This window comes from Canariomyces notabilis (genome assembly GCF_033297395.1).
Source record: "Canariomyces notabilis strain CBS 508.74 unplaced genomic scaffold N656scaffold_1, whole genome shotgun sequence".
NCBI classification, from domain to species: Eukaryota; Fungi; Ascomycota; class Sordariomycetes; order Sordariales; family Chaetomiaceae; genus Canariomyces; species Canariomyces notabilis.
In genome coordinates this window covers 815,021-836,485 of record NW_027041823.1, presented here as the reverse complement: position 1 = coordinate 836,485, position 21,465 = coordinate 815,021, and the positions used below count along the sequence as shown (strand labels likewise).

At 56.5% G+C, this 21,465-nt stretch overlaps 10 protein-coding genes across 10 annotated transcripts; 5 read left to right on the top strand and 5 right to left on the bottom strand.

Annotated features, from left to right (window-relative positions):
- Positions 1 to 470: 470 nt before the first annotated feature.
- On the bottom strand, positions 471 to 1,589 carry N656DRAFT_793720 (uncharacterized protein; the record flags this gene model as incomplete). Its single annotated transcript, XM_064817196.1, has 4 exons — positions 471 to 977; positions 1,061 to 1,204; positions 1,277 to 1,305; positions 1,388 to 1,589. 4 exons carry the CDS (start codon positions 1,587 to 1,589, stop codon positions 471 to 473), a joined length of 882 nt encoding a protein of 293 aa, XP_064674781.1.
- A 923-nt stretch (positions 1,590 to 2,512) lies between these two features.
- Positions 2,513 to 4,601, bottom strand: N656DRAFT_699549 (oxygenase-like protein; the record flags this gene model as incomplete). The annotated part of the gene is made up of 2 exons (XM_064810795.1): positions 2,513 to 4,473; positions 4,538 to 4,601. The coding sequence occupies 2 exons, from the start codon at positions 4,599 to 4,601 to the stop codon at positions 2,513 to 2,515; spliced, it is 2,025 nt and encodes a 674-aa protein (XP_064674780.1).
- Positions 4,602 to 5,142: 541 nt separating this feature from the next.
- N656DRAFT_773282 (uncharacterized protein) lies at positions 5,143 to 6,143 on the top strand. The gene has a single exon (XM_064814030.1). The coding sequence runs from the start codon at positions 5,384 to 5,386 to the stop codon at positions 5,834 to 5,836; it is 453 nt and encodes a 150-aa protein (XP_064674779.1). The 5' UTR covers positions 5,143 to 5,383; the 3' UTR covers positions 5,837 to 6,143.
- Positions 5,852 to 7,238, top strand: N656DRAFT_786020 (PLP-dependent transferase; the record flags this gene model as incomplete). Its single annotated transcript, XM_064816484.1, has 4 exons — positions 5,852 to 5,961; positions 6,017 to 6,150; positions 6,204 to 7,118; positions 7,180 to 7,238. The coding sequence occupies 4 exons, from the start codon at positions 5,852 to 5,854 to the stop codon at positions 7,236 to 7,238; spliced, it is 1,218 nt and encodes a 405-aa protein (XP_064674778.1).
- Positions 7,015 to 8,465, bottom strand: N656DRAFT_743254 (Ribulose-phosphate 3-epimerase). The gene is made up of 3 exons (XM_064812850.1): positions 8,222 to 8,465; positions 7,752 to 8,133; positions 7,015 to 7,660 (listed from the first exon to the last, which is right to left on the bottom strand). Exons 1-3 carry the CDS (start codon positions 8,335 to 8,337, stop codon positions 7,394 to 7,396), a joined length of 765 nt encoding a protein of 254 aa, XP_064674777.1. The 5' UTR covers positions 8,338 to 8,465; the 3' UTR covers positions 7,015 to 7,393.
- Positions 8,466 to 8,636: 171 nt separating this feature from the next.
- N656DRAFT_773276 (uncharacterized protein) lies at positions 8,637 to 10,273 on the top strand. Its single transcript, XM_064814029.1, has 3 exons — positions 8,637 to 9,317; positions 9,373 to 10,017; positions 10,076 to 10,273. The coding sequence occupies exons 1-3, from the start codon at positions 8,828 to 8,830 to the stop codon at positions 10,180 to 10,182; spliced, it is 1,242 nt and encodes a 413-aa protein (XP_064674776.1). The 5' UTR covers positions 8,637 to 8,827; the 3' UTR covers positions 10,183 to 10,273.
- A 137-nt stretch (positions 10,274 to 10,410) lies between these two features.
- On the top strand, positions 10,411 to 13,678 carry N656DRAFT_773275 (uncharacterized protein). The gene has a single exon (XM_064814028.1). The coding sequence runs from the start codon at positions 10,556 to 10,558 to the stop codon at positions 13,517 to 13,519; it is 2,964 nt and encodes a 987-aa protein (XP_064674775.1). The 5' UTR covers positions 10,411 to 10,555; the 3' UTR covers positions 13,520 to 13,678.
- Positions 13,679 to 13,774: 96 nt separating this feature from the next.
- On the bottom strand, positions 13,775 to 14,690 carry N656DRAFT_20929 (uncharacterized protein). The gene has a single exon (XM_064808903.1). It carries the CDS (start codon positions 14,596 to 14,598, stop codon positions 14,101 to 14,103), a length of 498 nt encoding a protein of 165 aa, XP_064674774.1. The 5' UTR covers positions 14,599 to 14,690; the 3' UTR covers positions 13,775 to 14,100.
- On the top strand, positions 14,626 to 16,016 carry N656DRAFT_764471 (APH-domain-containing protein; the record flags this gene model as incomplete). The annotated part of the gene is made up of 3 exons (XM_064813333.1): positions 14,626 to 14,724; positions 14,802 to 15,418; positions 15,488 to 16,016. The coding sequence occupies 3 exons, from the start codon at positions 14,626 to 14,628 to the stop codon at positions 16,014 to 16,016; spliced, it is 1,245 nt and encodes a 414-aa protein (XP_064674773.1).
- A 1,236-nt stretch (positions 16,017 to 17,252) lies between these two features.
- On the bottom strand, positions 17,253 to 19,812 carry N656DRAFT_793713 (uncharacterized protein; the record flags this gene model as incomplete). The annotated part of the gene is made up of 3 exons (XM_064817195.1): positions 17,253 to 17,970; positions 18,027 to 18,285; positions 18,351 to 19,812. The coding sequence occupies 3 exons, from the start codon at positions 19,810 to 19,812 to the stop codon at positions 17,253 to 17,255; spliced, it is 2,439 nt and encodes an 812-aa protein (XP_064674772.1).
- Between the last annotated feature and the right edge of the window lie 1,653 nt (positions 19,813 to 21,465).

The window sequence follows — 21,465 nt, the reverse complement described above, 5'->3', positions numbered from 1 at the left end:
GCTGAGAAGGCACAACCTACATGACCTACACAACCCAGCCTAATGAGTCCGGCACGTTGAATATTCCCATCACGAGATTTGCGGCAAGCTACACTAAGCCGGGGAGCCACAGCTCCAAACGAGGCGAATCTTCTGAGGCGTTATCATTACCCACCTTACTAGCCATTATTAATAGTAAGGTAGCTCAATGTATCTCGCAAAGACCGCACCTTGCCCAGGATTTGTACTAATCCCTTCTCTTTGCTGTTCGTTCCCCTCTAAAGCGAGTGATCGTGACCATTGAAACCTGACCGTCTAATCGTGTTGTCTCATGAATGCACACAAGCAGCAGAACCCACCAAGTCTTCCCTCACCTGATCATCAGCCCATTCCCTCTTTCAACATGATACCTCAACCCCGAAAGGCCCAAAAACATGTATATATGCCAAGCGAAAACAAGGAGTGACCCATTACAAGGTCAGAAGGCCTTCTTAGGCCTCAACCTTCTGCGGCTGCAACGCGACAGCCGGCGGTGCCACCGCTGCGGGTCTGTCCATGTTGGGCACGGGCATTACGCCCAACTCAGCGCCCTGTCCGCTCCCGCTCTGCGCTCGTTTCCGACCGGGCAGCGGTAGAAACCGCGACATGCCTGTCACCCCTGCAGTCTGCTGCTCTGGTTGGTGGGATGGCGTGGTACTCGTGGGAGCAGGCGTGGCATCCCCTGCAAGCTTTGCAAAGAAGCCCTTCTTCTTCTGCGGCGCCGGCGGCGGTGGTTGTTGTTGCTGCTGTTGCTGCTGCTCGTCGCTCAGCCCGACATCCTCAAACTGCTCCTCCGGCATGGGCTGTTCCCGCTCAAACTGCCACTGCCGCAGCCGCTGCTGTTCCAGGCTGAGCGCGGACCTCGGCACCGCACCCGGGAAGCGCTTCGAATCGAGGCTCTGTCGCGGCGGGAGGACCGAGTCAATGGGCTGAATTACAGGGCTTTTGGCGCAAATGTCCTGATTCGGTTGTTGTCAGTCTGACGTACATACATGGATAACTCATGAGCACTTAGTCATGGACAGCACGGGGCGTAGTTTACAAAAGACCGCCTGTACGAATCAAACGACTCTCGTGAGATGGAAAAATGTTCAATCTCGCCGTTGGCGCTGGTGCTGCTCCTATCGCTTGACGTTCGGGTGAGGTACCGCCTAGGCCAAGTCGCTTCCTTTTCTATTGGGGACGGCTGAGTTGGTCATGTTAGACAACTTTGACTCCTTTTGTCATTTGATATGAAACCGACAGCGATATTCCGTACCGGTAGGTAAACTCCGCTGTCATTGACCACTAACATGAATATGAAAGGTGAGCGCACAGATCAATTGAGGGGTGCAAACTCGGGTCGCATTGGGAGGCCGAGGGGCCGTACCACTCATCTTGTACTCGCCCGTGTCCTGGCTCTTTCTGCTGCGGATGCTGAGCGCCGACGACGCCTTAGATCCTACTGTTTCTACTCTTTCAAACCCAGGAGACACGGCGTCGGCGCTTCCAGCGGCCGAGCCAGGGCGCTGGTTCTCATCTTGGACGACAATGGCGCCAGGGCGGCGGGCAAAAGGGTTGCGGATCGGCATTGTTGCGGCAGCTGACAGATTCGAGGCAAAATCAGAAGAGAGCACCTGACAGGGCGACGGGCTGTCGGGTTTTATATATGCAAAGACGGCGCAGCTCAAATGGTGATATGAGAGTTAAAATGATCAGACGAATATGAAGCAGTGTTCGGAGCATGCAACAGCCGGTGAGCAGAAGACGCTAATAAGGCTCGCTTTTGGTTGTCGGAATCTCGTCAGCAACGGGATTCCCGGCTGGGGGAAGGTAGCGCCCGGAGGGTCTGGTTGGTTGGCTCCTTTCGCCAGTGGTGTTGAAACCCCTGTGGATTCCGTCGTCCAAATTTTGCCAGATCTGCCCGATCCTGGAGCGGTTCCCACTAATGTAAGCTGATCAAGAGTGCCTGGCAAGCGCTGACGGATTGGGTTCCAGGATCACCAAAATGCGATGAACACGGGCATTGACGCCCCGGATAACTCATCAACGAGTGCTGGACGATGCGTCTATGTTGTTGGGAATCATCCAATGTGTCTCCCCAGCGCAATCAGGGGCTGTATCCTATTGTTGGTCTTGGTTCCCAGAATTCCCCACGGTCATGCGTCTCGCACGTCGGCGTCTGCCGGGCTTTGCGGTTGAATGCAAGCGACGCCACATTGTGATGCAACTATACCTACCCCAGAGTTGTACCGCGTGCGATCCAAGGTTTGCCACGCCGATCGAGGAGAAATGTTGCCGGCACCCGATTTACTGGATGGCCCCAGGCATCTGATTAAGCCTCAGACTCTGGGTGGCTGAGGGAGGATCTGGGGCTCCAGATTTGCAAGTCTGTCTGCACATGGCAGCTCCAAGAGCACAGGCGTCAGTCAAAACATCCCATTACCGTTTTAAACAAGCCGTGAAATCGAGCCCGGGCTGTTCTCAAAAATGAAGACTTGCTTCAACAAAAGGACTAGTCGGAATCACTGTCCTCACTGCTCGAGAAGCCTTTGAACTCCTCCTCCGAATCGTCCAGCACCCCGATTCCAGAAGCATCGCCGTTCTCCTCCTCGTCGGTGTCCCCATCCTGCTCCTCAATTTCGAATGTACCGCTGATATCCCATCGATCACCCCTGGCGCTCTTGCTAACATACTTGACGAAGCGGAGTGTTCCGCTGTCCCGGAGCACAATCGTCATCTTATTCCAAGATGCCGCTTGGAAGAAGAGAATATTGTCATCGTCGGCGCTGCTCTTATATACTGCCGCATCCTCGTCGTTGTCGTCGTCCCCTGCCATGTACACTTCGTGGCCGCCAACCTCAATGTCTCCGTCTTCCGCCTCCACATCCTGATCTATAGCTCCTTGCCCCTTGGACTGGGCACTTCCATTTTGCCCTTTGATCCTGCCCTTGTGCTTGTCCTTGCCCTTTGAAGCACCCTTCTTGGCCGTCCTGCCGTTTTGGGCCGCTTCGGCTTCAGACGAGGCTTCGGAGCTGGCCTCGTCATCATCATCGTCACCATCGTCGTCCTCATCGACATCACCCCAGCCCGGGCTCGGTGTAAGACCAATATTCACCTCGAGCCTCGGCTTGCCATCGTGTCCGGTGGCGAGGGTGTAATCCTTGCCGTGGCGGAACCGTCGCGCGACTAGGTCATGGCTCTCTATGGTAGAACGTGTCGCCATCTGGAGCCACAAGCGGAACTGCTTGGATGGCAACAGAACTTCAAGTAATTCCCTGAGTGGAGAGTCCTCCAAGTCTGCCTGTCCGGGCTGCAGGTAGAGATACCTGTGCTTGTGAGGGGGCCGAGCAACCTTCCATGCACTCTTCTCGATCTCCTTGCTATCTTCCGGGAGGGGCCTGGTTTCTTGGGACTCTACGTAACTGCGAAGCTTATCGGCGAACTTGGGGTGCAGTATATCAGACAGTGTGATGCTGAACTCTTCCTCAAAGTGGTCACCGATGCGTTCGATGGTGTCTGGCGTTAGATAGGTGGGGGCAATGTACTTGAGCAAAAACTCAAGATCGGCCTCGTCGAGAGGAAAGTCGTCGGTGTCTTGGCTATCCTCGATCTTGACGGGCTTCGGCTGAGGACGATCGTGCTGGTCCGGGTTGCCCTGTAGTTGCATCAGCCCACTCTTGTGAGCGGCCTTCTCCTCGGCTCCCTCGACCCAGCCATCCTCCCCGATTTGTGGGATGTGGAACCAGCCACTAATTGCCATACGGATGCGGCCCCCATTCTTCTCGAGTTCCTCCTTGGAGGCGGCATGATAGACCTCCTCGACGTCGTGAAAAGACTCTCCAGGCTGCACGGCAAAGAACGACAGCTGATTCCATGCCGGCGGAATGACCTTGACGGGATCTGGGAGTGGGGTCTTGGCTATCTCACCATCCTTCCCCTCGCGATCCACCACCGGGAAAAGCCGCAGGGCACCGCCCCATTCCGGCTGCCAAGGGGTATCCGGATCGGTTAGGTAGAGAATGTAGCTGACCTTGCGAGAGCCAATGACATCGTCGTGGCACAGTAGGTAGCAGCCCGGGGTGTAGACATTGATAGCCATGTCGGTCTTTCGCCCGCTCAAGGGTCCGCAGCCGGTGATGTGGGAAACGTAGTCGCGGAAGGTTTGCGAATACAGGGCATCGCGCAGCGCGAGGAGTGAGGGCAGCTTAGCCAGGGCTTCATCGTCCAGGCCGTCAAGGTTCGCGAGGTCGCCGCTCTGATGGATCTTGTAAATGTCCGTCTCCTTGGGGGTGAAGTGGACATTGGCTTTGATTTCGGCGCGGACCTTGCGCAAGAGGGTATCGTCGACAAGCTCGGAGATCACGCTGTGCTTGTACGGGGTGGACGAGGCATATTGCGAGGTATATTTTTCGAGGACAGCCTTGTCGAAGAGGCCCGCCCGGAAACGGGCTTTGGCTTCGCTATCTGTCAGAGCTAGTGTGTGGGTCAGCAGCAAGCCCGAGCAACAAGACGAGTTGAGGCTCGGAGAGGAACCGACAGTTCTTGGACCGTTTCTTGACGGGTTTCTTGTGATCAGCGGAAGTTTCTGCCTTTCTCTTCATTTTTATAGTCAATTGACCCTGTTGTAAAGTGATCTGGAGTGATTTGGGAGCGCATGAAGCATAGGGGAAAAAATTGTCCAAGAGATGGGCTGATGTTGAGATGAAATACGGAGTACTGCCTTTCGTGTACTTCGTAGCCCTGGACTCGAGCTTAGCCTGGAGTGGACCCAGAAATTTTCTGCTCCACAGTCGCATTGAGCAGAAACAGGGGGGCATTCTTGCCCCACAACCCATCCACCAACAATTGGCGGCTCACAACTACCGCATATACTCACTCGATAGGAGGAAACGCTAGAATCGGCGCTACTGCAGCCAGGCCACCAACCATTGAACGTCAGCCAACCAAAGTACGCCTCAACCCACTTTTTATCGCCGTTGTCGAATGAAACTGAGAGAGGATCTGAGAGCCGGCGAGAGCTTGGCAGAGCAGTCACACAGAAATCCAGATGTCGCTAGCTGGAACAGGTTAGCGTTTCCTCCTATCGAGTGAGTATATGCGGTATCAATGGATTCGCCTGATCTCCTCCAATGCGCAGAAACACAACAAATAGCATGCAGCTAGTTTGCCTTGTGCATGACGCCCGAAGCGCCTGCAGAGATGTTCTGCGCTGCTGAGGAGAGAAGGTCGCGGGTCCGGACCATGGTTGCTCAACAGTCCAACTACGATATGATTTATGCCATATGCCCTACTTCACTCGGCCCCAGCGCTACGTCCACGGGTGCTAACACCGTGAGGAGTTGCAGGCGCCTACGCTGGCCCATTCAAGGCTCGTGAGACATTGATGGCTGTTAAGCTGCGGCGTCTGTTTGGGGAGATCGCTGAAACGACAGCAAAGCAGGAGCTTGCATGGAGCCGCCGGCCAATCCCCCATAGCATGCGATCGCCCGCTGCTAATGGGCCTTGCCGATTTCTCCAACCATGCGATGCCGGCTCGACAGCAACTGATGCTAGGTACGCTCGTACGGTACTTGCGAAATTGACTCGCCATCCAATGAAGTCAGGGGCCGGCTTATCCACCTCGCCGGGACTATCCTTGTGGCCTACGGAGCCTCGGAGCTACCAAGGCAGTGTCCCACCCAGCTTTCGGAGACTACATAGTTCGGGCCTAGGTTTGCCGAGCCGTTGCTCCGTGTCCCTTCCTGGCGGTGTTTCACGACCGAGCTCTCTCCCGCCAATGTGTTGTTTGCAGTCTACCTTTGTTGCCTATTGTTGCTGTACGGACCTTCTCCCATAACTTATCCCAGCTGTGATGGACATGAACCGAGTGAGGGGAAGCTTCCCCGCATTGGCTGGAGATCAATTAAAAGTGTACTTTGATAATGCTGGTGGAAGCCAAACCTTGGGGACAGTGGTTGAACGGTATTGAGTCCTAGTATTGTGTCGGGATCCTCAGTTTCCGTTGACTGCATCTCAGCATCCGAGATTACCTGTTGAACACCAACGTCCAGCTCGGTGCCAGCTACACAACGAGTAAGCAGTCTACCGACCGTTACAACGAGGGTTACGCTGCGGCGGCGGCCTACATTGGCGCATCGCGGGATGAGATCGGTGTGTAACGCCCTATCCATGAATTTCTCGAGTCATCTCCTCACCAGGCTCAGTGCTCGGAGCTTCCACCACGCAGCTGTTCCGAAACGTAGCGTATGCCCTGAGCTTGGAAGAACAGGATGAGCTAATTGTCTCTGCAATTGACCACGAGGCAAACATCGCGCCATGGGTAGACCTCGCTGAACGACAAAAGCTCATACTTAAGTGGTGGAAGCCCAACTCTGAAGCCCTTGATGCCAAGACCAACCCCAAGCTGGTCGCATCAGACCTCACAGCCATGCTCACCGACAAAACTCGTCTCGTCGCTTGCACCCACACCAGTAACGTCCTCGGCACCATCCACGACATCAAGGCCATTTCCTCAACAGTCCACGCCCGCAATCCCAAGACACTGGTGTGCGTGGACGGCGTCGCCTATGCTCCCCATCGTAAGATCGATGTCAAGGACCTCGGTGTCGACTTCTACTCCTTTTCATGGTACAAAGTCTATGGCCCGCACATTTCAATTCTCTACGCCAGCCCCCTAGCCCAATCCATGCTCAAGTCCCTGGGCCACTTCTTTAACCCACACAAGACCCTCGAGAACAAGCTTGGCCTTGCGGGATCGAGCTACGAGCTCGTGCACGGCATCCCCGCTGTGGTCCAGTATCTCGAGGGCGGAGAGACTCCGATGTGGGATGCCATCATCGCGCAGGAGCGCGAGCTGCAGGAGATGTTACTCGGCTGGCTTAACTCGCGTAAAGGTGTGACGGTTTGGGGTGAGGGTAGCGCGGATGTGAGGCTTAGGGTGCCGACCATCAGCTTCACTGTCGACGGCTGGGGTTCGAGGGAGCTGGTTGAGGCGGTCGAAAGAGACAGTTGCTTTGGGTTTCGCTGGGGGTCGTTTTACTCAGCAAGGCTGGCGGATGAAGTGCTGCGCCTAGGAGACCAGGGCGTGGTTAGAGTCAGTATGGTACATTATAACACTGGTAAGTGTTGTTCATTGCGACTCAAGGGTTCAAGGTATTATGGAAGGCTGATACGGTGCAGTGGATGAGGTAAGGAGATTCATCGAGGCACTCGAGAGAGTGTTGGATAGTCGGAAGTGAAGAGCTACTAAGGTAGCGTGCTGGAACCTGGATATCCAATGAACTAATCACCGTCACACAACTTCTGCGCCTAATAGCCTGCCACATGGCAGAGGCAAAATCGAATGCTCTAAATGCTGGTATCTATCAGAGGTCTAACGCCTGACTGCACAGCACTATAACTTTCCAGCTCGCTTGTCCACCGCCTCTCTGAGCAATGAGATCACACCGGCTGGATCTTTTGCCCCAAACACAGCGCTCCCCGCAACAATCACATTCGCCCCAGCGTCAGCCGCCTGATCGATGGTTCCCGGCCCCAGTCCACCATCCACCTCAATATTGAGTTCCGGGTACCGCTTCCGGAGCTCCTGAACTTTAGGTAATTCGGATGCCATAAACTTTTGTCCGCCGAAGCCAGGCTCTACAGTCATGACCAGAACCATCTGCGGAGAGATTTAATGAGTTAGACGTCCCTCTTCTCGGAATGAAAAGCAAAGTTAAGTTTTGAAGAAAACAAGAGGATCAACAACTCACATCGGGCCGTTCTGCCTTATGCGGACTATCCAGCACGTCGTACAACACATCCACTGAGGTTGCGGGCTTGATAGCGATGCCCGCCAGCATGCCCTGCTCGTGGATATACCGAACTAACTCGCGCGGGTTGGTCTTGAGGTCCGTGGCGGCGTCCGGATGGGGGCTCTCGGCTGCGGAGGAGTCGATGGCCGCCTCGTAGTGGAAGCAATACAGGTCGCAGCCGACCGCCTTGAACTCCTTGACCCATTTCTTGGGCTCGGCTATCATCATGTGGCAGTCAAATGTGCCCTTTCCATAGCTCGCGGCCGGCCTGTCGACGTGGGTGCGGATTTTGGCTACTACCGGAGGGCCAAAGGTCAGATTCGGGACGAAGTGGCCATCCCTGAATTACCCCTCGGGAGGGTTTGGTGTGTGAGTGTATGTTGGTGAGAACTGGAAAATTGGTCGCTACGCGCTTATCTTGAACCTACATGATGTCGACGTGCAGCCAGTCGGCGCCTTGGGCTATGGTCTTGGAGCATTCTGCACCGAGGTTGGCGAAGTCTGCCGAAAGAATTGAGGGTGCGATGATAGCCTTGGGAGCCATTGTTGCTGTGCTGGGGACCTCGGGCGACAATAAGGGTCTGGGAATTATGAAACCTCTGTGCGGCACTTTCAACGTTTAGGTAAAACTTGGGATAGAAGTTGAGCAGCCCTCCACGGAGAATCGAGACCCGACGTCTTTGGCGGGGGCGGGGCATACTGTGTATGAAGCACTGTGGCACAAGATGCCAGCATGCCGCATACCTAGTCTACACTAGCGTAGGCTTGGCAATGTGGGGGAGCTCCCGTCATGACCCAACGCGCACTGACATCACTCAAATTTACCGTAACGTTATGTTCGATGTCCCAACAAAATACCTAACCCTGCGATAACTTGCACAGTCTTGCTGTGTGAATTGTGAAGGGACGAAGCAGTGCGTGTGGTTGTCATCAGTGATACTGAATGCTCCCCACTCATAACCGCGCTTGTATTCCCTCAGACTCACTACGATGCTTGGAAGGCATGTAGAGAGGAAACAACAGCAGCACTAAAAATGGCATCGCTCCTCTCGTATGTTCCGCTGGTCAATAGGCTCGTGGCTTCGACCAAGCCACGGTGGTCCATAGACCTCGAACCTGTCGAGGTGCACAATGTCGAGGCAAACGCAGACAAGAGACCGCGCACGCTCAAGCATCTCCTTAAAGCTAACCACGTCAACCATTCCATCATCTACCATAACCTACAGTTCGACAACCACATGCCGCACATTCTGTGCTCGGCATACCATCTCGGCGCCGATCCCCAGCAGCTGTATCGCATTTACGATGAGGAGGCCAAGGAGCTTGAGTCGTGGAAGGAGTCGCCCTCGGAAATCGTCCAGGACGACTGGCGGGACTATCTGGGCGACAAGAGATACCAGCGCGCCTACGTAGATTTCTTTGAGGATGCCCTGGCAATGAAGTATGCGTACGACTGGAAGAAGGTGGTCGACGAGTATATGTTCAAGGGGGACGAACCCCTAATCAACGGTCTCATTGGCGGCCGTATGCTACGCACCAGCTCCCCTTATACACCCTGTGCACTAACGGATTCCCGCAGTCGGCCACCCCCTCATCCACCTCGGCTACGCCTACGAGTTTGACTCGCGCGAGATTGCCATGGAAGCTCTGGGCCTAGCCGCCACTCAGCACAACTTTCTCCACCAATACATTGACGATCCGTCCTATACCAAACCGGCCCCTTTCTCCTCGGCCTCCCCGCTCGAGCTGCTGAACAAGCTCGCCTCGGACAGCCGCTTCGACGGGCTCTTCAAGGAGCCCGGGTTCGGGAACATTGATCCGCTCTTCCAGAAGCACGAGCCTCTCGTGTTGGAATATTGGAACGCTTGGGACCTCTCAACCGCGTCCATGAGCCCGATGGAGCAATTCCGCGAGTCCCAGGAGGCGGCCGTGGCGATGCTGGTGGCCACGGTACCGCCCGGGACGCACGCCTACAACTTCTTCGTGGTCCACGTGCTGACGACGAGCCACGCCGTGAGAATCCTGCTGCCGCTGGTGCCGGTCAAGTTCCAGCTGCCCTTGGTCAGGCAGTGGTGGCTGCTGGCTCTCGCAGTGTATATCGCCGTGCTAAGGCCTAAGATTGATCCAGATTACGTGCCTGGTGAAGTGAAGGGGAGGGTCTGGAGGGATGTCGAGTCGAGGGCGCTCACATCGGAATGGGCGACGGATGGGCATTTTGTCAAAGGTGAGTTCGTATAAGAACGGCTTGTCGAATGTAGGTGTTATTAACTCATGACTTGCAGCGATTCGGGCCATGAGAGAGGCCGCGAGGACCTGGGGTGACGTCCATGAGAGGTATCTGGCGGCTGCGGTCAGGTTCGCGGATGATTTTGAAGGCTGGACATTTTGAGATGTATGCGGTAGGATGAACATGATGACAGAATGCATGTATATTCAAAGTAGGAAATTCTCTATACTTATAATGGAAAGAGATGTGAGTCCATAGTTAAGTCGGGCGAACAAGTGAACTCAGGGGCTGGCTTTCGTTGGCGCTGTCCGAGGGTTAGGGTTCTACTGGGCGCAGGACACTAGTGGGACTGTGCGAGAGCTGAACCTCGACCTCAGGCAACCTGAACTCCTTCTCTGCCTGGCTCGAGTCTTGTCAACAAAAGTCCATCGTCACGTCAGGAAATCGTCCAATTCAGCAGTACATAAAAAAGACGACTTGCAATTTCCCATCGAATGTGACCAATGCTCCGGGACCTCAACTACCAAACCCCACAATGGCGCCGCCGCCCACAAAGCGACGAAAGCGTGCCATTGTCGATGATTCCGACTCCGACGATGCGGCTACCGAACAGCAGCAGCAACAGACCAAGAACACCCTGAAGCGGTTTCTCTTTTCTCCTTCGGAGAAGAGCAAGAATGGAGATAAGAGACTCGCCGACACCACCGCTGCTGCTGCTTCCCCTGGCGCAGATTCCCCCAGCCCTGTGCGCAAGCGGACTACCCGCGCTGCTACAGCTATTTCTGCCGCAGAGCCGCTGGCCATTCGGAGCCCCAGCACAAGCCCTATCAAGACCCGGGCGAGGGCTGCACAGAGAAAGCGGAAGGCAGAAGAGGACAAGGACAAGGAGAGGGGCAAGTCGGCTGACCTGCTAGCGCTGTTCTCAAAGCAGGCCGCGCGGAAGAGCCAGTCGTCGCTTTCTTCCTCGTCGACCAGTGGCCGTAGCGGAGACTCGTGGCCGTCATTGTCGTTCAGCAGCAATGGGTACGGAAATGGAACTGCGAACGGGAAGAGTGGTGCGGCAGGAGGTGGGAGCCTCAGTGTCGGCTCAAGGAACGAACGGCTCGACGATATTACCAGCGATCCTGTTTCCGAGGGCGGCGGGAAAGGCCGGGAGGCGGACGACGATGACGATGTACCGCTGTACCTGTCATCTGCAGCTGCCGCGTCGTCGAGTCTGGTGGGGAAGGCGAAGGCGGCGCATAAGAGGTTTGGTGGAGCCGAGCCTGGGTCACAGCGAAACGCCGCCGCCAGTGGTGGAGGGAAGAAATTCCTGAAGCCGCCAGCGGCGCCGCGGCCGAACGCTATATCTGTCGTGTCGGCCGATGCTGACAACGACGCCCGTCCCTGGTCGGAACGGTTCGCGCCGGTGAACTTGGATGAGCTGGCGGTACACAAACGCAAGGTGATGGACGTGAGGCGGTGGTTGGAGGAAGTACTTGCCGGACGGATGAGGCAGCGGCTGCTGGTGCTCAAAGGTCCAGCTGGGTCGGGAAAGTCAACAACGCTGCGCCTGCTGGCGAAGGATTTGCGGTGCGAGGTGCTGGAGTGGAGGAATCCGGCCAATTCCTTTGGGATGGCGGGCCCGGCCTACCAGTCTGCCGCAGCACAGTTTGAAGAGTTCTTGGGGAGGGGAGGAAAGTTCGGGCAGTTGGATATCGAGGAAGAGGCCTCGCCCAGAGCCGTGACGGCGAGCGGCGCAAGTGGGAACGTGATGGCCATGGACTCAGAACGGAGGCTGATCCTGATTGAAGAATTCCCAAACACATTTATGCGCTCGTCGACTGGGCTGGTAGCGTTCAGGAATGCGATATTGCAATTTCTGGCGGCAAGCACACCCGCTCTCATGGGGCTCGGACGCCACTACCAGTCAGAACCCGTGACACCAATTGTCATGGTGATCTCGGAGACGCTTCTCACCACGACATCGGCATCGGCTGACAGTTTCACCGCCCATCGATTGCTTGGCCCAGAGATTCTCCGCCATCCTGGGACCGGCGTGATTGAGTTTAATCCTGTTGCACCAACATTTCTCAGCAAGGCCTTGGAGTTGGTAGTGCAGAAGGAGGCTCGCAAATCCGGAAGACGGCGCACCCCTGGTCCTCTTGTCCTCCAACGGCTAGGCGAGATTGGAGATATTCGGAACGCCGTTTCATCCCTCGAATTTCTCTGCGTCAAGGGCGATGACGAGGCGGACTGGGGTTCCAAGATCGCGTTTACCAAGCCAAAGCGCGGCTCCAAGGAGGTGCCAGTGCTCACAAAAGGCGAGCAAGACAGTCTTGAGCTGGTGTCCCAACGGGAAGCCACATTAGGGATCTTCCACGCCGTTGGGAAAGTAGTCTACAACAAAAGGAGCGATTTCCCCGCAGGATCTACTGAAGCGGCAGCAGAAATACTGCCCGAGTACATGGCTCATCTTTCCAAGCCTAAGCGGTCCGAGGTCTCGGTCGACACGCTGATGGATGAAATCGGTACCGACACTCACACCTTCATCTCGGCTCTCCACGAAAATTATGCGCTGTCCTGCGAGCAGAGCAGTCCACTCGATCCGAATTCGTCCCTAGACTACATCAACGGCTGTCTCGACTATCTCTCCGAGAGTGACCTCCTGTGTCCCTCGTGGGACATCTTCTTCGGGGGTAAGGGATTCGGGGGCGGATACTGGGGCAGGGATACGGGTAGCCATATTTTGCGGCAGGATGAGATGGCGTTCCAGGTCGCCGTGAGAGGGCTCCTGTTCTCGCTGCCGTCGCCAGTGAAACGGCAAACACACCCAACGGGGCGCGGCGGGGACGCCTACAAGATGTTCTATCCAACCTATCTCAAATTGTGGCGGGCCAAGGAGGAACTGGAAGGGCTCGTTGACATGTGGGCAACCAAGATGTTGAAGGGGGAAGACGGCGGGCCAGGGCCTCCACAGTCTTTGTCACAGGGGGGGCTTGCATTTGCAAACTTTGGTTCACCGGCCTCGCGCAAGCTGGGGGCTAATGGGTCCCCAAGCCGTCTGGTATCTTCATCGGCGAGGACGGCGGGCAAATCAGAAGCTCAGTCCCAGATGTCCGCCGCGCCGCTGCTCTCGCTAGGCAGTGCCGCACGTCGGGAGCTTCTCCTTGAGCGGCTACCGTACATGGCTCACATTGCCCGTGGGCGGCGTTGTTCGTTCGCCACGATGCGTGTGAAGGACCTCGAGCGCATAGTTTCGTTCCAGGGCATCGGTACGCTAGGGGCGGGTGAAGATGAGGGTGAGGATGCCGGGGACGATGACAGCGGCAGCGGCCTGGGAATAGCCGAATCCTGGGCGACGGACCGACCTATTGAGGAGGGGACTCCTCGTAAGAGACGAGGGCTGGGAGCGATTCTGAGCGGCCGCGCGGGGACGGGGACGAAAGAAGGAGAAGAGATTGCGAGTTTGCCAATGCAGAGCCTGGTAATTAGTGACGATGATATTGAGGACGATTAGGTACACGGATTCGGGGTATGCAGTTCGCTCGTCAGGAATTGCTGACTGCGTCGAGGTAAGGCGTTGACTGTGTATAGGCGATGCTAGGGACTTATGGAATCAAACATGAACTGTCTCGGATGACCGACAGCTTCGTGCTGCACTTGTTCTAGCGAGTCCGGTCCCAGTGTCGATGAGTGAGTTGAGAACCTTGAGAGTTGAGACCCATAGGATGGATAAGATTCGAGCTTGGATAAAATAAGGTCAGTGAAGCAGTAGTCACGTGGATGTTGACAGCCTTTATAAGTCGTGTTTTCTGTGCCTAAAATCGGAGTGGGCCCGCTCAGACCGAACTCATTTCCTGCCTTTTACCGGATGTGACCGTGAGTTGGCCCAAAATACTCCATTCCCCAATCTTTGGAACCAACCTTCTGGGAGACCAGATTCGATTCATATTTTTGCTCCTTTTTTTAGGGCCTCGTTTGAACTATCCGCCTTCCCTTCCCTTTCCCTCCGACTCCGAACTGTGTGTTGTACAAACATGCTTTAGCTGGCTGGTATGAAAATCGAACCTCTCGCTCCTCAACTGTACTTTTGCAATCTCAAGCAGCCACAATTGCACAACTCAATTCGCTTTCACCCCACAAGCCAACCCCAGATGGAGAACTTGACCCCCAAAGAATTGCCGGAGCCTCCGTGCGGGGGTCGGGAAGCTGTAAAGGCGAGGCTACAGCATCGGCCCCAGATCCATGCAACCTGAACAACCTCGGCTCGGGCAAGCTCCATTGTCCAGCTCGCAGCCCTACTCCGTACCTCGGCCTCGAGTCGGGGGCGGCGATGGAACAACACAACATTGCTCGGCGACAGATGTCACAGTTACCGGTGCTATCATTTGGCGTCAAGACGGCTGTTTTCATTGGTTGTAAGACTTGCACGGAAGTGGAACAAGCTAACCAAGCAGCGGTGACGGGCATCCTGGGGTCCCAGTCTCGCCAGTAAATCAGGGAAGAACAACGCATCAACACGTCGTCAACAACAACAAGAAGCACAACATCACCCGCCGCTTTACTGCCCGTTCTCCTGATAGCTTGGCCTGACATTGGCCGGCAACATCTCTAATTAAGACCATGGCGGGACGGGTGCGCCAGCCCATCAACGTCGGAGCGTTGGAGAAATGGATATCGAAGCACGTGCCCGAGATCGAGGTGCCGCTGGACGTCAAGCAGGTAATTCAGGAGGGTCCCAGTGCCGCCTGCCGGCGACAACACGCTCATCATGCTGATTTCTAACTGTTTACCTGCAGTTCGGCTTCGGACAATCCAATCCCACGTACCAATTGACGTCCCCCGACGGCAAACGCTATGTCCTCCGCAAGAAGCCGCCCGGACCGCTGGTGTCCAAGACGGCTCACAAGGTTGAGCGCGAGTACCGCATCATCGCCGCTCTCGCCAAGACGGACGTGCCCGTCCCAAAGGCCTACTGCCTCTGCGAGGACGACTCGGTGATCGGGACGCCTTTCTACATCATGGAGTTCCTCGACGGCCGCATCTTCGAGGACCCTGTCATCCCAAGCGTGCTGCCCGACCACCGCCGCGCCATCTGGGCCGACGCTGTGCGCACCCTGGCCAAGCTGCACCGCATCGACCCGCGGTCCGTCGGGCTCGAGAACTTTGGCAAGCCCACGGGCTTCTACAGCCGACAGGTCGCTACGTGGCGCACCGTCTGCAACGCCCAGGCCGCGGTACGCGACGTTGAAACGCGCGAGCCCGTCGGCGCCCTTCCGCATTTCCAGGAGCTCATGGAGTTCTTTGCCGACGAGAGCCAGCAGCCCGCCGACCGCAGCACCCTGATCCACGGTGACTTTAAAATAGACAATCTAGTCTTCCACAAGACACAGCCGCGCGTGATTGGCATTCTAGAGTAAGGCCCCTAGTACCGCCTCCCTCAGACCCAGCGACACAGCTTGGCCAAACTAACTCGGCTTCTTAGCTGGGAAATGTCCACAATTGGCCACCCCCTCTCCGACATATCAAACCTCCTGACCCCGTACTTCACAGCGCGCCTCGACCCGCGCCGCTCCGTCAACGTCCACCCCGGTTTCTTACCCCGGGCGACGCGCGGCTTGCCTACGCCCGACGAGATCACGGCCCTCTACTTTTCCGTCGTTGACGCCGCCCCGCCGCCCTCGGCCTCTCCCTCGTCCTCGGCATCCCTCGAGCTCTCCCTGGCCAGCTCCAGCAGCAGCCAACCGCCGACGGACCGCAAGCGGGAGCTGCAGTGGGCGCAGGCCTTCAACATATTTCGGCTGGCGGCTATTTGCCAGGGTATTGCGGCGCGCCAGGCGGGGAGGCAGGCGAGCAGCGAGCAGGCCAGGCGTTACGGCGATGCCCGGACCCCGCTGGCCGAGTTTGCTTGGGTACTGGTGCAGACTGCGCGGGCGGGGGGCAGCGGCGGGAAGGGCGGCGGCCCGAGCGGCCACGGCCGAGGTCCGGGCCAAGGGAGGGTGTCAAGGTTGTGAGTTTATTTGTGGTGTACGAGGAGTAGCGAGAGGAGACGAAGCATTACTCGGCGTATTTATTAGGTATAGTTAGTCATTCCGCATATGACATGAAATATCATCATTTGAAAGACACCTATCAACTAGACAGTGATGCACACTCACTCCACTCCTACCCCCATCTCAGCTTTGGTCTCTGTTAGCCATATTTGCCGGGCGGCCTTTGTTCGGCGACGAGGACTTTATCAACGGATGGGACTCTATATCCACCCGGTCCGAGCATTTCTTTTACCGCTCTACTACAGCGGACACGGCTCTTGAGATACGTTGACAGGGAAGCGTGAGTTTGGGTACATAGAGCTCAAGGCGCTTTCGGTGGGCGGTGGAACAAGACGATGGCCTCGAGGGTATAAAGACAAGAGGCAGAAAAGTACCGTCACGCATGCGATGCAACTGCACAACTCCCTTGCTTGTCCGTCTGTCCGTCTGTCACTGTATGCCAGTTTGCGTCTCTGCTGCTCTGCTGCTATCTGATGTGCCAACCTAGAATTCCACCTTTGCATCGCTTTGCTGCGCCGTGACTGCGTCTCCGTGTATCATGACAGGCATTACAGTACGTGAAGCCGTGGGACTTCCGCTCATTGCTATCATCTCTTTCCCGCCAGCCTCCTGCCTCACCGTTCAGGTCATTGCCGTATCCTCGTGTTTTGGAGGAGGCGGGATGAGTAGACTGCTTCCCCCGACTCTCCCTCTGTGTGTCCACTTTCCCATGACTGTACAAAACGATACATACCGTCCTACAACATCCACGACGAAATTTCTTGCTTGGGTAGCGTTGGACAGAGAGATAAGTCATTCTAGGATTGAGTCGGGGAGCTGAGACGAGAAGAAGAGGTCAATAAACAAGAGCCGCCATCTCGAGGTACCGTCCCCAATTCCGCATGCTAACAGAAGTGGAAAAAAGTAACCGACGTCCAACGCCGCATCGTATGACCGTCTCCACCAACCCACCTAGGGCTCCAGAAATCAAAGCGAACTGATGACGTAGATGTGTTGCGCGCGCCATGTGCAGCGTAAACAAGTCTATAATGCGTACTAGCAGAGCAAGAAGAATGACCGAAAATTTGGCTCATGACCGCGTTCATGATGGATCCTGTCCCGGCCAAAGGTGGCCACGGCACTGATGTCAAGTGTAGGGGGAGAGAGATCCGGAGTCGTATCATAATGAGGAGTTGTGTTGGTCGACGCCCTCCTGCACTACTGCAACATACCCTCCCCCCCGGCAGCATTCGGCCCCCCATTGTCTGTGGTTGAAGGAACCGTGAAGGATGCCTCGAGTGCCATGACTGGAGGAAGTTGCTGTGAAAACGTAGCGGCTTGGGGTGGTCCCCCGGGATATGCTGACGGCGGCGTTGAAGCGGTACCCGCCGGCCCCCCGTTGCTGGGGCCGGGGTAAGGCAAAGAATTGAATGGGTGATTTAGCGAGCTACTGCCGAGTACCATGTGATTCGAAGTCATCCCCTGCGACTCCATGGGCGGAAAGAAGCTAGGGGGTCGGCCCAGGTTCATGTGGCTGAAATACGCGCGCTGGCTGCTTGGGACGGACTGTCTTGCCATGGGCATTGTCAGTGGTCCATTCGGATCCAATGGGAATTGATGAGCCCAATGCGAGAGACCAGGGGGCATTACACGCTCACGAGGCGGGCTCTGCTGCGGAGGCGACGGGCCCCCAGCTGTGTGAGAGGTCGGTGGACGGCCAGCGAGTGGGCCGGCTGATGATGAGGCACGGAAGCTACCGTGGCGAGCCCTAGTTCGCCTCCGGTTTTCCGATGCCTCAGAGGGCGGTGACCGCCGTTCCCCTGTGTGGGAGCTCCTCTGGGCAGCGCCGTCAGGTCCCCGGTCTTGGTGTGCCATGAGACGGGCGGCATCGCGGTCTTGCGTCATGAGCCGGGCCAGAGCCTCCTCATCGCCGAAACTAGAAACTGTGAGTCTGTGTGCGTTCCAGAAAGGAGGGATAAGGGCTACACCGACGTCAAAGCCCCGTTGCTGGGGGGCAGCCTGCTCCGCAGCAACGAAGAGCGTAGCATGGTATGGATCGCACGGTAACTCGGGGGAAAGACAGGTTCCGAGTGGACCTTGTCGCGGCAGTATGGACAACTGTCCGACTCCTCAAACCACTTCTTGATGCAGTGGTCACCAAAGACGTGCTTACAGGCGGGTAGACGAAGCGGAGCCTCGTTGATGCCTTCTGGGTTCGGCACGCCGAAATCATTATAGCAGATAACGCAAGCTACAATACCGGTTGATCAGCAAAGAATGGGCCAATGAGATGGACAATCGGAGCTGGAGACGTACTGCGTTCCGTTTCGGGCAAGGTGTCCAAGTCCACGCTCTGTAGCTGGGCAAGCGCCTTTTTGGACGCTACCCGCTTGTTGGACATCTGTCCTCGGAGGATCTGACTGGCCCGAACGTGATCCTCTGTTAGAGCGCGGAACTGAGGGTTGCCAACCGAAAACTCTTCAATGTAGCGGAGTGCCTGCTCGTCGGCATCGTCCATGAGCTGATCAAAGTCATCGTCACTGTCGTAGTCGGACTGTTGGGTGCTCGCGGTGTTGATTTGACGCGACAAACGGCGGGCAGCGTTCTGGAAGCGGCGGCGGTCAGGGACAGGGGGGATCGCGGGATTTGAATGAGGGGGGAACATGGCCTGGTCAGAGTCCGGGGGGGCGTTGGAGTTACTGGAGCCGGGAGCGGCATCTGTCCGCTGGAAAGGCTCCATGGATCCAAATAGCGGGGGCCGCGGTAATTGAGGTACGAACGGCGTCATCGTCGGAGCACCGTTCCCAGCCCCTCGGTCCGGTGGTCGTGGAAATTCATCAGGAGCGGAGAAAAGCGGTGGGCGACTGACGGGTGGGAGAGCGACCGAAGCCGAACTCAACTCTCCAGAAGCTGATGCAGTCGGCGGGGTCGGCCGAGAAAGAGACTGTGTCGAATTCGGGTTCAAGGATGGAAGGCTGATGCCCCGCGAAGGCTGTGAAGGGAAACCTGCTTGGTGACCATCCATCGAAACAGGCGGTGCGCTGTTGTTGTTGTTGTTGCTGATGTTATTCGGATGAGGGACCGCTGCGTGAAATCGAGCAGGTCGGCGGTATGAAGGCAGTTGCACAGCCCAAGAATCACGTTGCGGGGGGGGTATCAATGGAGGTTGCACAGGGCCAGGGCCGGGGCCTGAGCCTGGACTTGGACCATTCGCTCCGGCAGGCGCGCCCGGACCGCTGCCAAAGTACAGCTGGTCGGGCACTGGCAGCCTATTGCCAAAAGCACCAGGCCATTGGAGGGGAGCCGTCGGTGGCTGATACGGAGTCCACGAGCTGCTAGCCGAGTGCACTGGATCGTAGTGGCTATGTGCATTTGTCTGGTGGTAAGGCTGCGCTTGCAAGTGGGGTAGCGGGAGTGAGGGATGTTGAGGACGAGGCTGCTGCTGTTGCGCTGGTTGTTGTGATTGCTGGGATTGCTGCTGGTGCTGCTCTCGCTGTTGTTGTCCTTGCTGTTCTTGGTGCTGCTGCTCCTGTTGTTGTTGTTGATGTTGTTGTTGCTGCTGCTGCTGTTGCGGCTGCTGCTGCGGTACTGGGTAATTGTTGGAGTGTGGTCGGGAGTTGTGCTCGAAAGATGGATGAGGAAGGCTCGACCGATGGGGGAAATGGTCGACACGAAATACCGGACAACCTTGATGCTGCTGTCGCTGGATCCCATGGAAGTGCTGTGGCTGCGACATGGCAGCTTCTGGCTGCTGTACCATAAACTCGATCGGATCCATGGTCCAGAGGTTTAGTGAGCTTCCTATCGCATCAGCCCGCTTCCTCTGCCCTTCTCTCCTTTACCAAGTAAGCCCTTGCCTAGCCAACTCGTCCCCTAAGGATGATGATCCGCCGCAATCCCTTACACCGCAATTCGCCGAGGGACGCCTGTCACGGCGTGATTGCCTTGCTCTCGGATTTGTCCGGCGTGCGGGCGCGTCAGGCAAAGGAAACGGTACCCAGTCGCCCACAGAGTCCAGGCAAATGCACCGGACAACGCTCCTTCCCCTCTTGCTCGTCCTATATCCCTTTTCGAGTATCGGACCACTGCACAAAAACACAGCAAAAACCTCGACGCAGAGTTCCTCGACCCGATTTCTTTCCGACCCGACCTCTCGCTAACCGTCGAACGAATGACAAAGGCCTTCAGAATAGGGGCAAGGCCAAGGTGAGTCTGAAACAATCGATGGGCGAAGTCGGTGGTGGACGTTAAGTTAGGTGCTCGGGGACGCTTTCCTCTGTGGCAGCGGGGTGTACCGAGATCTGGTTCAGCCTGTCTTTCAAAATAATTACATATGGGACTGAAAAAGCAGTGAAATTGGCCAGCGTCTGTCCACTCTGCATCCGGCAGGTTCTGACTGATCACATCTCGTGATTGTGCAGGTACTCCCACTCTCGCTTCTCCCCCAGTCGTCGTTGATCAATGGCGATAAATGCCTGATAAGCTGCCGACGGTCAAGGTGGGGCTGGCAGGGGGGTTAGAGGCAAGACGACGACGACGATGATAGTGTGGGATGTTGTGCGAGCGGATGGCTTCGAGTTTGAGAGGACGGATACGAGCGGGAAGGGGAACCAGAAAGGCAAAGCGAGCAGTCGGACTAAGATGGGGATGGCGTCGGTTTTGTATCATCAAGCCAAAGCAGGGACTACAGAGAGGGGTGACGGGTGTCTGCGAGGGCGGAGCAAGCGAGGCACTCACTTTAGAGTCGAGCCCAGCCAGAGCCAGGTCGGGTCACCGAGTCACAAGAAGTCACAGGTCTTGCCAAAAACCCATTCAAGCTGGGTCACAGGCCGGAACGCAGACACTAAAAGCTGGGAAGCTCCATACAGCTAGAGAGATCCTCGCATGTCTCTCGGGGTGCCGTGTCAGTGGAGAATGTGGGCAAGTTGGCTAGCTCTTGTGTGTGAGGACGAGAGAGGAGGGGGAGAAATGCCGTGGAAGTGCCAAAGACACTCCAGCATCACTTCCCATTGCCCTCGTCTCTTAATGGGTTGCCGAGCAGGGGGGTGGGAAGGGCAAAAGTTACCTTCCAACATTATGCTGTTGCAACCGACAGGGAGGCGGCATCGTCCAGAGCGGCCGGAGAGGCAGAACAACGCCACAGCACTGCTGCCAAATCAGCCAGCAGCAAAAGCCTGACGTTCCCTGGAACACGACCACGGCCTGGGTACTTGTAACAAAGCGCAACAGGCTGGGCGGCTGGTGGATGCCATTGCCAGCAGCGCCCGTCCCCCAGCGAGCGGACCAAGCAGGGGCCTAAAAAGGATAGCAAAAGTCCGAGTCGACCGCCCCCTCGAATTACACTATTTCAAGCCTATCCTGCCGTGGGCTGGCTAGCTCGCCCACAAAGCTCCTGTACTGAACCGTACCGTGCTGTGTGTACTGTACATAC